This window comes from Littorina saxatilis, linkage group LG5, assembly GCF_037325665.1.
Source record: "Littorina saxatilis isolate snail1 linkage group LG5, US_GU_Lsax_2.0, whole genome shotgun sequence".
Classification (NCBI taxonomy): Eukaryota; Metazoa; Mollusca; class Gastropoda; order Littorinimorpha; family Littorinidae; genus Littorina; species Littorina saxatilis.
Genome location: NC_090249.1, coordinates 47,431,262 through 47,446,414, shown reverse-complemented (window position 1 = coordinate 47,446,414; position 15,153 = coordinate 47,431,262). Strand labels below are relative to the sequence as shown.

General features: G+C 44.4%; 1 protein-coding gene and 1 long non-coding RNA gene across 2 annotated transcripts in view; one reads left to right on the top strand and one right to left on the bottom strand.

Moving 5' to 3' along the window:
- The window catches only part of LOC138967312 (uncharacterized), a 534,423-nt gene that overhangs the window by 31,329 nt on the left and 487,941 nt on the right, over nucleotides 1-15,153 (bottom strand). The window lies entirely within an intron of this gene.
- Nucleotides 21-2,648, top strand: LOC138967307 (KRR1 small subunit processome component homolog). Its single transcript, XM_070339842.1, has 2 exons — nucleotides 21-130; nucleotides 627-2,648. The coding sequence occupies exon 2, from the start codon at nucleotides 633-635 to the stop codon at nucleotides 1,572-1,574; it is 942 nt and encodes a 313-aa protein (XP_070195943.1). The 5' UTR covers nucleotides 21-130; nucleotides 627-632; the 3' UTR covers nucleotides 1,575-2,648.

Sequence of the window (15,153 nt, the reverse complement as noted above, 5' to 3'; positions counted from 1 at the left end):
CAAAGAGCAGGTAACTCCGAACTCAAATGCTGTTTGCAATGGCCGATGCATACCCACCATACTACACGTGCTAACGAAAAACAACTGACAGTTAATGAACTGATGATTCGTATTTCACAAAGAGGAACTGGTATGTAACAGAAGTCTTGAGACGTTATCCCGAAATAGTTCCCTCCCCCAGCTCTGGCCCTAAAACAGAGCCACGGTTATAAACACATTCAATGGGGGGGAGTGCAGTTCGGACTCGGAGTCGGGAGTGTACCGTATGCGTTTCACTTTTGGTTCACAAACGTTAAACTCCAGCTTGCAAGACAATCGAGTGAGGGTCGCGTAGGACTAAGAGGGTTTATGAAACGATGATTTATCTCATAACAGTGAGATAACACAGAAGTTCAGTGTCCCAAATGTGAGAAATATGATAAGCTAAAATTGCCAGTTAACACAATTAAGTTATTAACAGTCTCAGCATTGAATTAATTATTGACAGCATCCTTGCTTTCTGTAGTGTAAGTACTCAGAGACAAACAAAAGTACTGAAACATTGACTTTGAAGAGTCCCCCATTAAACCAGCCTAGGGCAAATGTTTGTGATTTTGAAGGATGTTTATATGTTATTCTGTTTGCAGAAGACAATGAGTGGCAAGCAGCGGGCAGCCAAGCGGAAGGCTGAGGAAGATCTGCTGACGGTGCCGGAGGGATGGAAGGAACCCAAGTTCACCAAGGACGACAATCCGCACGGCATGCTGGCGGAGAGCAGCTTCGCCGTCATGTTCCCCAAGTACAGGGAGAAGTACCTGCGCGAACGTTGGGCGCTGGTCAAGAAGAAACTGGCCGAGCTGGACCTGAAAGCAGAGCTTGACCTTGCCAAGGGCACCATGACGGTGAGCACGACCAGAAAGACATGGGACCCTTTCGCCATCGTCAACGGCCGTGACTGCATCAAGTTGCTGTCGCGTAGTGTTCCTTTTGAGCAAGCTCTGCGCGTGCTGGAGGATGACATTTCATGCGACATCATCAAAATCAGATCTCTGGTGAGAAACGATGAACGCTTCATCAAACGTCGCCAGCGTCTGATTGGACCTGACGGCTCGACGTTGAAGGCCATAGAGCTGTTGACTCACTGCTACGTGCTGGTGCAGGGAGGAACGGTTGCTGCCGTCGGCCCCCATAGAGGGCTTAAAGAGGTGCGCAAGATCGCCGAAGACTGCATGAAGAACTATCACCCCATCTACAACATCAAGACCATGATGATGAAACATGAACTGTTGAAAAACGACAAACTCAAGAGTGAAAGCTGGGACCGTTTTCTGCCCTCTTTCAAAACAAAGAACATAAAGCGCAAAGCACCGCTGAAGAAGAAGGTGAAGAAGGCATACACGCCCTTCCCCCCGCCCCAGCTGGAGAGGAAGGTGGACAGAGAACTGGCCACTGGGGAGTACTTCCTCAAGCAGGGCGAGAAACAGGTCAAGAAGGCAGTGGTCAAACAGGAGAAATCCGTCAAGAAGAAAGAAGAAAAGGAGAAGGCAAAACGAAAGTCATTTGTTCCCCCAAAGGAGAAAGTGACCAAATCTTAATGCTGAGAACATTTTTCTGAAACTACTAGATTTTTTTTAAACACTGATTGCATGGAGCTGAGTGAATTTTCTATGATTATAAATATCCGTATGTCATTTCCTTATGTCACTCTTGATTAGCATTTACGGTGGAATACTACATTAATGAGGCCAAAAAAATAAAAAATAGGTGTGGTTACGGTAACATAGCCAAAAAAAATAGGGTAGGAAGGTAGGCAATCACTTTTTTTTAAAACTTTTTTTTCTAATGTGTACAAATTAAACCTACTTGACAGGGAAATAAGTGTGCGACTCGGGCGCTTTCGCTTTCGTTGCGTTTTCTGCACTCGTTTACTTGTTTTTAAAAAAACATTTTTTGACAAATGTAATAAAAAAGTTATAGGGTCGGCCCCCCAAAAATAGGGTAGGTCGGGTTACCGTAACCACACCTATTTTTTTTTTTAGGCCTGACCCCCAGAGTTAAGACCGTTTTAAAACCCTGTTTTGTCAGATGTTCTGTTAATAATAATAACCTCTGTAAATTTACCCCCAATTTAAGAAATTAAGGCTCCCTCCTTTTTAAGTCCTGATTTTCTCATATTTTTGGAGGTCTTAAAAGGGGGTTCCACTGTTCTGATTTAGGTTCACTGCTTAGTCTGAACAAAATAGGAAATGTCAAATATTTTAATACAACCTGAAAATCGTTTCGTTTCAAGTAATAGTTATAATATGTACTGTATTTTGGAAGTCAAAAATGCTTTGTGATTAGCATTGTCTGTACATGTATGTATTATCCTTTCTAGCCAGTCACAAGGTAGCAAGCATGTTTTTGGTGTGTTCTTCAGAGGAAAAGTCAAACTAGTAATAGTATTAGTATACAGTAAATGTAGTAAACAACTCATTGCATCAGTGTGTGAAGAACCACACAGCTGTCCTGGCTTTACATGGGATAAGACTGACTGAAACTGTGGAGTCGGACAGTCAGTGAAGTGATGGAGCAAATAAAAAAAACAACTAAAAACGTATTGCCAAATGTCCACATTGTATAATTGTATAAGTGAGTGAATAAATAAAAACTGCAAAACCATGAAAAAACGTCACAGAAAATGCAGCAAGAGAGAGAGTTGATTTGTAAACATGTGTGCGCCCAAATATGGCAGACACGTACAGGTGAACTTGTTTATGACTTCGCACATGTGTGTGTGTGTGTGCTCTTATGATTGTGTGTGTGTATTTGTTTTCGTGCACGTGTAATGGTCTGTGCGTATCTGTGTGCGTGCATGCGTTTGTGTGTCTTTCTTTGTATCTCTGTGTTATTGTGCGTACATCACTGATCTCAAAATAATGGATAGCGCACAACCAATGAAACAGCGTAACCAGAGTGCCGCCATCTTGCTATACAACACCACACTGACAAACATAGTCCAAGGGAAATAATCGTAGTTTCGAGAGTTGGCAGCAGTCTTCTCTCGCGGTATCGAACAGTGTCCCAAGATGGTGGATCTGGTGGCGTCAACGTTGAGGGCCCCAAAGGGTTTAAAATCGTGATCGTGATTGGCGTTTTTTGACCTTTCTGTGACCGTGATTGCCGAAATTTCCATTTCTGTGATCGTGATGGGACTTTGCCCGTGATCCGTGATGACAAAAAAATCAAGTCTCGTGATCGTGATCGTCATTTGTTTTCGTGATCGTGATGGGAATTATTGCAAAGCATTTTATTTTCAACGTACATTTTTCACAGCCGTTTCACTCTATGATCCTCTATTTGTCAAGGTGTTTGTGATCGTGAAAACAAAAATCAAGGTAACTGTGATCGTGAAAGCTAAAATTTCCCTTCCCGTGATCGTGATGATACCCCCCCTTTGGGGCCCTCAACGTTGTGATAGCCTGTAAGAAGGGACGCGCTATCCATTAATTTTAGATCAGTGGTGTACATGTGGCAATGCATGCAGATGTAATGTCTATCGACTGTCGTCTCATTAAGTTGCCTGCCTTCTTACCAGTGAGAGCTAGAGAGTTCAGAATTTTATTTCAGAAAGGGAAGTAAAGTCAGAAGAATAATAATTATTAAGCAATCGGGCTCATATTACTATTATTAGTTGAAGGGGAAAGTGGGATGAGACAACGGTCTGATTCTCATTTTTTTTTAAAGTGTAAAGTCGGAAGGACAAACACAAGCTTGTGGGGGTGGGGTTGGGGGAGGAGGTTGTGGGGTGTGTGTGCGAGTGTGTGTGTTTATGTCAGTGTTTGTGTCAGTCTGACTCACATTTACCTAAGTTAAATTGTAAAGTCGGAATAGTAAACAATCTGACTCATTTTAGTTGAAATGTAAAGTCAAAAGAGTAAACCGTCTGATTCTTATTTCATTTGAAGAATAAACCTGTCTGACAGTCGTCTAAAACTGTGACGTCGTCGCACTTGCTATGCAAGGGGAGACTACTTTCTAAGCTTATGCTTGAATATTGACTTAGACTGTGTTGCCTCCCTTGGTCAAGAACACGGCTCATTCCTAGTCCTACCACTGGCACCACAGGAGCTTGTATCAAATAGTAGTATATGGTAGTAGTATATGGTAGTAGTAGAATGTAAATAATGATCGACCGGCGATTTGATACAAGCCCCTGTGACTCCCATCGCTGGCACGGCTCGCGGCGTTGCAAGATTGACTGAAGCAGCACCGACAGCAACAGCCTACCACCCCCCCCCCCCCCCACAGTCCCTCTTAGTCCCCTTCTTCTCCTTGCTAAATAGGGGAAGGGTTCCGATTATGGACCATTTTTTCCGGCTTCCATGCCCATACCTAGCTTGCTTTCGTGTGAACGGCAAGTTTCATTTTGTGCTTCTTGGTAGTTGTTCACTCTTAAGATAACCGTTTGAGCGAATAAGCTTTGATAGAAATTCGGCAAAATTTAAACACAGAAAAAAATCACAACTGGTCCGGAAGCTTGGGCGCCTAATCAGTTGACCTGAAGAAAAGGCCCACCATACTTAAAAAATAACACGATATAACTCGGTGTCAGAAGATTTCAAATATGCATCACATTTATTTGTTTTGTTTTGATGAGAACATTATTTGAAGCACAACAAAAAACTTATCTAAAACAGAGAGAACAAAAATAAAATTATCAACTTTCACGTCGATAATTTTATTTTTGTTCTCTCTGTTTTAGATAAGTTTCTTGTTGTGCTTCAAATATTATCAACTTTCACGTCATCATATACCATTTATACAATTATCTCCACGCCAAATTCGCCTAAAGATGTTAAATTATGAGATAAAGGAGCCAAGCTCAGCTGGATTTTGGTCGAACAAATTAAATATTACATTAGAAGATAAACACTGGAAATTAGCTAACGAATGTTCGACAGAAACCCGTCTTCGTCTATTGCATTGGAAAATTTTACACAATATATATCCCACCAATATTTTGCTACATAAGATGGGAATTCGTCAAACAAATCTTTGTCAGTATTGTAACGAAACCGACTTCATCGAGCACTTTTTTTGGCAATGTAGAGCAGTGCAACCCATATGGCAGGAATGTCAAGGGTACATATTTAAATGTACAGGCAAAAATATAAAGTTAAGCTGCGAAGAGGCTCTTTTTGGGTATTTCACACGTGATATCCCCAGAGAGAAAACCTTCATAATTAATCACCTTAATATATTGATATCGAAAATGTGCATAAGCCAGTTTAAGTACGGAAATCCAAAAACTAACATGAAGGTCTTATTTCAGAACCAAGCTCGACTTCGAAATTTCTAGTAAAATTGAACTGTGTATAAGAATATAGATAAATAGTAGTATAGTGCTGTTAATGTAAAGTTATTTATATATGCGCCGTATGATGCTGTGCTGAAAACTAGTACTGTAATTGGTAATCTGTAAATTCTTGCCTTTTGTCCATCGAGCGTTGGATTAATTAACTTGTTATGTATTGTCCCGCTGAAAATGGTATTATTTAACAGAATTATGGGAACAATCACAACAACAACACACACACACACACACACGCACACACACACACACACGCACATACACGCAAACAAACGCACAAACTACTAGACATAGCAAAGGTGAATGAAATAGCTGTAACGATAGAGTAACTGTAATGAAGAGAAAAAAAATAAAAAAATTGTCCATCATATGAATACATGTCCAGGCTAGGTATTAAGGATAAGCGGAAAGAAGAAGAACAAATAAAAAAAAAACCGGGCAAAAAAAAAAGAAGAAGGGTTGCAGCAGCCTGCATGCAACTGAGGTAAAAAAAAAAACAAAAAAAAAAACCTTTCACGTCAAGACTGTTCGATTATTTATTTTTTGAAAACTTGAGGGCTGGTTCTAGGTTATTTTCAGCAAGCTCCTTAATGCATATTTGTTACCAGTCTCATCTTTTCTTTACTATTTGTTGAAGGTGGTCCATATTAGGGGACACGCACATACACAATGTAACAATTACAGTCGTAGCTGTCGCATATAGCAAATTGTGTGTTAACAGCTGTGTCAGTGGACAGACACGAGTCGGTTTTTAGCGTCAAAATTAGAGTGAACGCTGTCAGAAGTGTAAACAAGCGAAAAATTCTAACGGTTTTGTGGTTTGTGCGTCCGCAACTGTTTTGACATGTGAAAGTTATCCAGAGATGGTAAATGTATCGGATTACATTTGTTTTAGTGCTTTAGCACCGTTAGTTTGTAAGCACAAGAGGTGGTCCATATTAGGGGCCCTTCCCCTACTTCTGCAACTACAGTCAGTTGCTACTTCTACTACTGCTATTGCTACTAACTGTGACAATAAAGAAAGCTTATAAGGTACCAACCACGAAATAACTCTGTGATATCCGCGCTTGCAATTCATGTACTAAAACAACGATTAACAATACCACGCCGTGGGAAGATGTACGCCCGATTTAATCACCCCTATCGCCTTCTCCGCTGGGTTTCGCAGCAATTTATTGAACAGATGAAGGTATGTTGCTGCATTAAACTTGAGACACATTTGGATGCCTACATTGTAAGAAAATCGATTAACAGTTACATAAAACATAATGTATAGATACTCCTCAATGCAGCTACGTCACAAAATACCTGTATTTTTACCTTAAAGCCCCACCCCGCGTCACATGAGGTTAGTTTCAGAACGATGACATTTTTCACGAAATAAGCAAACCCATTCGTTGTGAATAAGTATGACGTACATTGAACCTAATAGTACAGCCAGAAAGGAAAACTCTACGTACCGAAATCGCTTTTACGAGGGCGTAATATTCCCAACCTAGATAATGCACCACCACAAAAACATGTGTTTACAACGGAAGTAGGCAGGCTGTATTAGGGAGAGATTATATTTGTGAATACCGTCACACGAATTCGAAATAAGTAGAGTTCACTAGCTGGTCCGCCGACTTTTACTGGGATATTCCATCGAGTAGAGAAATTTAAAAATACAAAAGTATAACGACAAATGTCATTAGTGCATTCTGCGTAACGAAGGTGCTTTTCACGAAAGTCTGTTTACAGACACACTTTCCGTTCTGTTTCGTACAAGATTCCCTGAAGTCACCTGGCAAATTTTGAGAAAGGATTTTAAGTGGGGCATGAAATGCTAGTTAGAGGGAGTAGAGACGGGAACCTGTCAACCCTTGCTTCATCTCTTCCCCCTGCACCCATCTCAAAGAGATGGAGGGAAGTAGAGATGTGAAGGTTCGCTGTGTTCCCATCTCGCTCAATACGAGAGAGGAGGTTCTGTCAATCCGTCCCCTTGCACCCGTCTGATAAAGACGGAGGGGAAGCAATGGGATGGTGCGATAATTTCTCCTCTTCTCAGACTCCGCCCCCTAATTCTTGGGGGGATAGGAGGCTATGGAGGGGGATAGGATGTAGGGGCTAGGAGGGGATGTTTGCGTAGAGGATAGGGAGGGTAGGATAAGGGCTGAGGGAAGGGGATACGATGTAGGGGCTAGGAGGGGATGTTTGCGTAGAGGATAGGGAGGGTAGGATAAGGGCTGAGGGAAGGGGATAGGATGTAGGGGCTAGGAGGGGATGTTTGCGTAGAGGATAGGGAGGGTAGGATAAGGGCTGAGGGAAGGGGATAGGATGTAGGGGCTAGGAGGGGATGTTTGCGTAGAGGATAGGGAGGGTAGGATAAGGGCTGAGGGAAGGGGATAGGATGTAGGGGCTAGGAGGGGATGTTTGCGTAGAGGATAGGGAGGGTAGGATAAGGGCTGAGGGAAGGGGATAGGATGTAGGGGCTAGGAGGGGATGTTTGCGTAGAGGATAGGGAGGGTAGGATAAGGGCTGAGGGAAGGGGATAGGATGTAGGGGCTAGGAGGGGATGTTTGCGTAGAGGATAGGGAGGGTAGGATAAGGGCTGAGGGAAGGGGATAGGATGTAGGGGCTAGGAGGGGATGTTTGCGTAGAGGATAGGGAGGGTAGGATAAGGGCTGAGGGAAGGGGATAGGATGTAGGGGCTAGGAGGGGATGTTTGCGTAGGGGGTAGGGAGGGTAGGATAAGGGCTGAGGGAAGGGGATAGGATGTAGGGGCTAGGAGGGGATGTTTGCGTAGGGGGTAGGGAGGGTAGGATAAGGGCTGAGAGAAGGGGATAGGATGTAGGGGCTAGGAGGGGATGTTTGCGTAGAGGATAGGGAGGGTAGGATAAGGGCTGAGGGAAGGGGATAGGATGTAGGGGCTAGGAGGGGATGTTTGCGTAGAGGATAGGGAGGGTAGGATAAGGGCTGAGGGAAGGGGATAGGATGTAGGGGCTAGGAGGGGATGTTTGCGTAGAGGATAGGGAGGGTAGGATAAGGGCTGAGGGAAGGGGATAGGTTGTAGGGGCTAGGAGGGGATGTTTGCGTAGGGGGTAGGGAGGGTAGGATAAGGGCTGAGGAAGGGGAATAGGATGTAGGGGCTAGGAGGGGATGTTTGCGTAGGGGGTAGGGAGGGTAGGATAAGGGCTGAGAGAAGGGGATAGGTTGTAGGGGCTAGGAGGGGATGTTTGCGTAGGGGGTAGGGAGGGTAGGATAAGGGCTGAGGGAAGGGGATAGGATGTAGGGGCTAGGAGGGGATGTTTGCGTAGAGGATAGGGAGGGTAGGATAAGGGCTGAGGGAAGGGGATAGGATGTAGGGGCTAGGAGGGGATGTTTGCGTAGAGGATAGGGAGGGTAGGATAAGGGCTGAGGGAAGGGGATAGGATGTAGGGGCTAGGAGGGGATGTTTGCGTAGGGGGTAGGGAGGGTAGGATAAGGGCTGAGGGAAGGGGATAGGATGTAGGGGCTAGGAGGGGATGTTTGCGTAGAGGATAGGGAGGGTAGGATAAGGGCTGAGGGAAGGGGATAGGATGTAGGGGCTAGGAGGGGATGTTTGCGTAGAGGATAGGGAGGGTAGGATAAGGGCTGAGGGAAGGGGATACGATGTAGGGGCTAGGAGGGGATGTTTGCGTAGGGGGTAGGGAGGGTAGGATAAGAGCTGAGGGAAGGGGATAGGATGTAGGGGCTAGGAGGGGATGTTTGCGTAGGGGGTAGGGAGGGTAGGATAAGGGCTGAGAGAAGGGGATAGGTTGTAGGGGCTAGGAGGGGATGTTTGCGTAGGGGGTAGGGAGGGTAGGATAAGGGCTGAGAGAAGGGGATAGGTTGTAGGGGCTAGGAGGGGATGTTTGCGTAGGGGGTAGGGAGGGTAGGATAAGGGCTGAGGGAAGGGGATAGGATGTAGGGGCTAGGAGGGGATGTTTGCGTAGGGGGTAGGGAGGGTAGGATAAGGGCTGAGGGAAGGGGATAGGATGTAGGGGCTAGGAGGGGATGTTTGCGTAGGGGGTAGGGAGGGTAGGATAAGGGCTGAGGAAGGGGAATAGGATGTAGGGGCTAGGAGGGGATGTTTGCGTAGAGGATAGGGAGGGTAGGATAAGGGCTGAGGGAAGGGGATAGGATGTAGGGGCTAGGAGGGGATGTTTGCGTAGGGGGTAGGGAGGGTAGGATAAGGGCTGAGGAAGGGGAATAGGATGTAGGGGCTAGGAGGGGATGTTTGCGTAGGGGGTAGGGAGGGTAGGATAAGGGCTGAGGGAAGGGGATAGGATGTAGGGGCTAGGAGGGGATGTTTGCGTAGGGGGTAGGGAGGGTAGGATAAGGGCTGAGGAAGGGGAATAGGATGTAGGGGCTAGGAGGGGATGTTTGCGTAGGGGGTAGGGAGGGTAGGATAAGGGCTGAGGGAAGGGGATAGGATGTAGGGGCTAGGAGGGGATGTTTGCGTAGGGGGTAGGGAGGGTAGGATAAGGGCTGAGAGAAGGGGATAGGATGTAGGGGCTAGGAGGGGATGTTTGCGTAGGGGGTAGGGAGGGTAGGATAAGGGCTGAGGGAAGGGAATAGGATGTAGGGGCTAGGAGGGGATGTTTGCGTAGGGGGTAGGGAGGGTAGGATAAGGGCTGAGGGAAGGGGATAGGTTGTAGGGGCTAGGAGGGGATGTTTGCGTAGGGGGTAGGGAGGGTAGGATAAGGGCTGAGGGAAGGGGATAGGATGTAGGGGCTAGGAGGGGATGTTTGCGTAGGGGGTAGGGAGGGTAGGATAAGGGCTGAGAGAAGGGAATAGGATGTAGGGGCTAGGAGGGGATGTTTGCGTAGGGGGTAGGGAGGGTAGGATAAGGGCTGCGGGAGGGGGATAGGATGTAGGGGCTTGATAGGGGATATAATTTAGGGGTTGGGGAGGGGGCATTAGAGGTAGGGTCTAGGCATAGGAGGTAGGGGCTAGGGAGGGAGGTAGGGTGGAGGATAGGAGGGGGGGGGGGTAGGGTACGGGGATAGAATTTAGGGGCTAGGGAGGGGGCATTAGAGGTAGGGTCTAGGGATAGGAGGTAGGGGCTAGGGAGGGAGGTGGGGTGGAGGATAGGAGGGGGGGTAGGGTACGGGGATAAAATTTAGGGGCTAGGGAGGGGGACAGTAGTTAAGGGGGAGAGGATTTAGGGTGTGGTAGAATAGGAGGTAGAGGCTAGGCAGTAGGCGATTTCTTAAAAACAAAGTAAAATTGTAAAAGTAGAAGTAATTGACTATAATTACTGTATTCATTAGCGACTACGATTTCACGTATCACGCGTTTGATCCAGTTATACACGGTGAGCCGAAAGTGCAACGGTACCAAAATCAAGAATACTGGTCAAGAAACATAGACGCACGAAGCATGGAAACTGTGACTGTCAACACGTAACGGCTTAGTTCACCTTAACCTTAAAGGAGGAATAGCAACAACAACAAAAAAGAAAAAGCTATTACTGACCAACATTCTTCAAAATCATCCCCGTCCAACAACATCCACAGCGACAAAAACAACATCTCATGGCCGCCCCTAGTGCCTTGATCGTGACCACGATGGCAACAGAGCTATTACCAGTGACCCCCCCCCCCTTAACTCCCATTCAGTGTCACCCTCGCCTTTTCCTTTTCTCAGGGGACGGTGAGGCATTGCAGTCAAATTGCTGCCCGGCATGGCAAGTTGTCTCTTGCGTATCACAAGGATTACATCGAAAATGACTTGTTCCAGATGACAACAGCAGGTTCTAGCTTGTGGAGTTGGGGTTGGGGGGTGGAGGTTGTGAGGTGTGTGTGTGTGTGTGTGTGTGTGTGTATGAGTGTGTGTACGTGTGTTTATGTCAGTCTGTGTCAGTGTGTGTGTGTGTGTGTGTGTGTGTGTGTGTGCGTGCCAGTGTGTGTGTGTGTGTGTCTCTCTCTCTCTCTGTCTGATTACATCCAAAACGACTTGTTCCAGATGACAACAGCAGGTTCGAGTGTGTGTGTGTGTTGTGTGTGTGTGTGTGTGGGGGGGTTGTGGTGGTGGTGTGTGTGGTGGTGGTGGCGGTGTGAGAATGTGTGTTTGTGTGAGTGTGAGTGTGTGTGTGTGTGTGTGTGTGCGTGCGTGTGTGTGTATGTGTGCGTGTGTGTGTGTGTGTGTTTCTGTGTGTGTGTGTGTTTGTGTGTGTGTGTGTGTGGGAGGGGGGCAGAGAGGCATTGCAGTCAAATTTATGCCAGGCATGGCAAGGTGTCTCTCGCGTCACAAGGTTTACATCGAAAACGACTTGTTCCAGATGACAACTGCAGGTTCTAGTGTGTGTGTGTGTGTGTGTGTGTGGGGGGGGGGGCGGGTGGTGGTGGTGCCGTTGGTAGTGGTGTGTGCGTGCGTGCATGCGTGTGTGTGTGTGCGTGCGTGCGTGCGTGTGTGTGTGTGTGTTTGTGTGTATGTGGGTGTGTGTGTGTTTTCGTTATATAATGCGCGCTTGTTGTTAATCTAGATCCCTGGAACTCATATCCACGTCATTTAAAGGCTGCCATATTCGTAGCGTTCATTAATTAATTCATATTGTTTACATGTGCCAATAATGTTATAAAACTGTACCTAAGGGGATATAATAACGATTGGCTGTAGCTTTCGAACACAGAAAACATTATTTCAGTATTGCAAAGTGGGTTTTTTGATAGTGTCGAATGTAAACAGAACAGTCTCAAAGTGAAAGTGGATGTTTTCCGGAAATTGCAAAGTTAACAAGAATACAGAAAAGCGCGCTTTCATACTTAGCACAATACGCTACCGCGCTAATCTGGCGTGTCAATATCACTACGTTTTGCACATGGAAGGTGAGCGATTTCCTTCACGCGGGGATTGACGAAGCTGTACTGAGTGTCTTGGTGAAAAAATGCAGTGCGTTCAGTTTCATTCCGTCAGTTTGACAGCTTGACAAAATGTAGTAATTTCGCCTTGCGCGACTTGATGAAACAAGGAGTCCACTTTCTCTTCTCAGCAGATTTAGTGGCCTTGACAGCTTTAGACGGGTTTACTTCTATCTTTTTTGCCATTGTACGCAACCGCGCTTTGACTGTCTCCGACGCCATCTTTGGTTTACGAAACGTCAACGGTCTGTGTTGACGGTCTAAAAATAGCCCAAGTCCTGGGGAACTGTTGCTAAACAATGCAATAAAGAATTAATTATATATTTCTCTTAATTGGTAAGGACTTCAAACCTAAAACTTTGCAGAAAGCTTAATTTATACATCCCCGCAACGATGGGAAAAGCCCTGGAAGTAATTAAACTAATTAAATAGGACTATATGTCAGCCTTTAAGGATAGTCCAACCATCAACCGACGTGATACACCAGGTTTTTTCAGACAGGTTTGGCCGACGAACCTAACTTCGTGCGCAATCGAGAGCAATTGAAAATTAGCGACTTATCCCAACCGGAACATGATCGATCCCAACCAAAATGGTAAGGAATAGTTCTCCACCCGTGGCAAAGAACACGTTAAGAAATGTCCACTAAGAAAACAGCGAACAAACACACATCTATCAACGCTTAGCCACGGTGTGTCAACTGATTCCGTTCATACACCAGATGTTTCCGTTCGTACGCAAGATGTTTCCGTTCATACAGCCTAATTTTCGGCACTTGGTTGGGGGAAAAACGTGGCGGTAAGTAGTGTGGGCATGTTTTCGTTCGTACGAAAAAGCGTTTCCATTCGTACACGTTCGTTAGATCAGGCAGAAACAGTCCCCCACTTCAGGTTATGTGTGTTCCAATGGTCGTCATATAGCACAGAGTACGCCTACGAGTGATATTGGACCTATGTGAACCATAAGATGTATTGAATTTGCATCAAACAGTTTTGACGAAAACGGGTGTCCGTTTGTACCACTTTCATCAAAATGTTTTCATTCGTACGTGTTATATGACGTTCGTGACTTAGGTTGATGTAAATTCAATACGTCTTCTGGTTCACATAGGTCCAATATCACTCGTAGGCGTACTCTGCTATATGACGACCATTGGAACAAACATAACTTGTAGAAGGGGCCTGTTTCTCCCTGATGAAACGAATGTGTACGAACGGAAACGCTTTTGGTACGAACGGAAACATGTGATTTTGTACAAACGGAATCATGGCGTATGAACGGAATCCGCGTGTTTTTAAAAGACAAGTGATTGTACAAAAGCCATGGGTTTTTATAAACTTCTGTTCAAGCGAAATGTCGTAACAGGCAATGGTTTTGGTGATCATGTGCAAATCCGGGGTCAGATTTGATAACAGAGCGAGAAAAACAAGAAAATGTAAAAAAATCAGGCAATTCTGCCACGTTTGTATGGCATTCCGTTTGTCAAATAATTATTTGGATACTTTTTCATGTTTTTTTCACCAGTTTTAGCTAAATAATCATTATTTAGAAGCTCATGTGCTAAATAAGTAATTGTTTATAAACAATGTAAAACAATTCTAAATAATTTTTTGTTTACGTAAACAATTCATTATTTACCTAAACAATTCATTGTTTACGTAAATAATTCATTGTTTACGTAAATAATGATTTATTTACGTAAACAATATATTATTTAGACTTATATTACATTGTTTATAAAGAATCAGCAATGTTGCTAAATAAATCATTATTTACGTAAACATATGACTAAGTGCCAAAAGGTGCTCACAGAACAGAAGACGACTTTGTTTTACAATAAAAATGTTTCTAAAAACGTGTGTCTGCTGAAAATTGGTGTGTGTGTGGATGAATGTGCGAAGAGATAGTGGACATAATTTCGTGTGTCTGACTTGAACGGTTTTGAAGTTATCTTTGTTTAAAGTCAAAAATAACGCCAAAACCGGCCATCTGAAAAAGGACATCGTGATACCTCGTGTTTTGAATATGCCACAGAAAAATAACAAGAAGCACAAATGAATTGCATTTAGTTTGATTGAATGCCTGAAACATCGCTTTACAGACGAGACCAAACGTCAAATCTAAATCTCGAGAGAATTTTTTTTTTTCGATAACCGAATTTTAAGGTGTCGCACGCAAGATGATTCGTCATCACGGCATACATTTTTCAATCGCAGATATTTACTAAATTTCTTTTTCAAAAACTCTGGAATTGATGTCGACACGTCAAGCGATAACGGTGTATCAAACTGCTGTCTTTCAAGTAATCCAGCAAAGACTGCAGAACTTTTGAACAGCATTTTTGAAAACGATTTGAAAATTTCGTCATATCTTGCGTGCGACAAAATGTTCGGTAATTAACGGTTATTTTCTTTTAAAAACAAAATTTACATGTACAAAGATCTACTTCATTTACGGAACCACGTGACACATTCTGTGTTCAAAATTTGTGAAGAAATCACGAACCACGATTGCGCTATCAAGTGTTGAAATTATGTCGTCAACATTTTTTCAGATCTTGCGTGCGACACCTTCTTGCGTTCAACATAAAATGTCACTACCTTATCGAGTTTAATGGGTAAAACTAACTATTTGTTGTCTTAGTTTAATCTTCTTAATTAAAAGCGTAATAAAACCGAACTTCTAAGATGAATTTTAATTGAGATTAGCGAAAGAGCGGGCACGCAAGTCGACCTTAAAGTAAAAGAATGATAACACGAGCGTTTGTCGTGTTGTCTTGCGTGCAACACATTGTCCAAAAAGGAAAATGTATATTTTTCTCAGACGTTTTTTAAGTTGAAACCTTGAAACTTCACACACATTTGGGGTTTAATCGCCCCCATGCATGGTAAAAGTCTTGTTGACCCTTGTCAGATTTCAAGGTCACGGCTGGGTCACATGTGGTTCAGAAAACGGATG

Excerpts from the sequence above, each read along its gene's own strand:
- LOC138967307 (XM_070339842.1), top strand. The coding sequence starts at position 633 with ATGAGTGGCAAGCAGCGGGCAGCCAAGCGGAAGGCTGAGGAAGATCTG.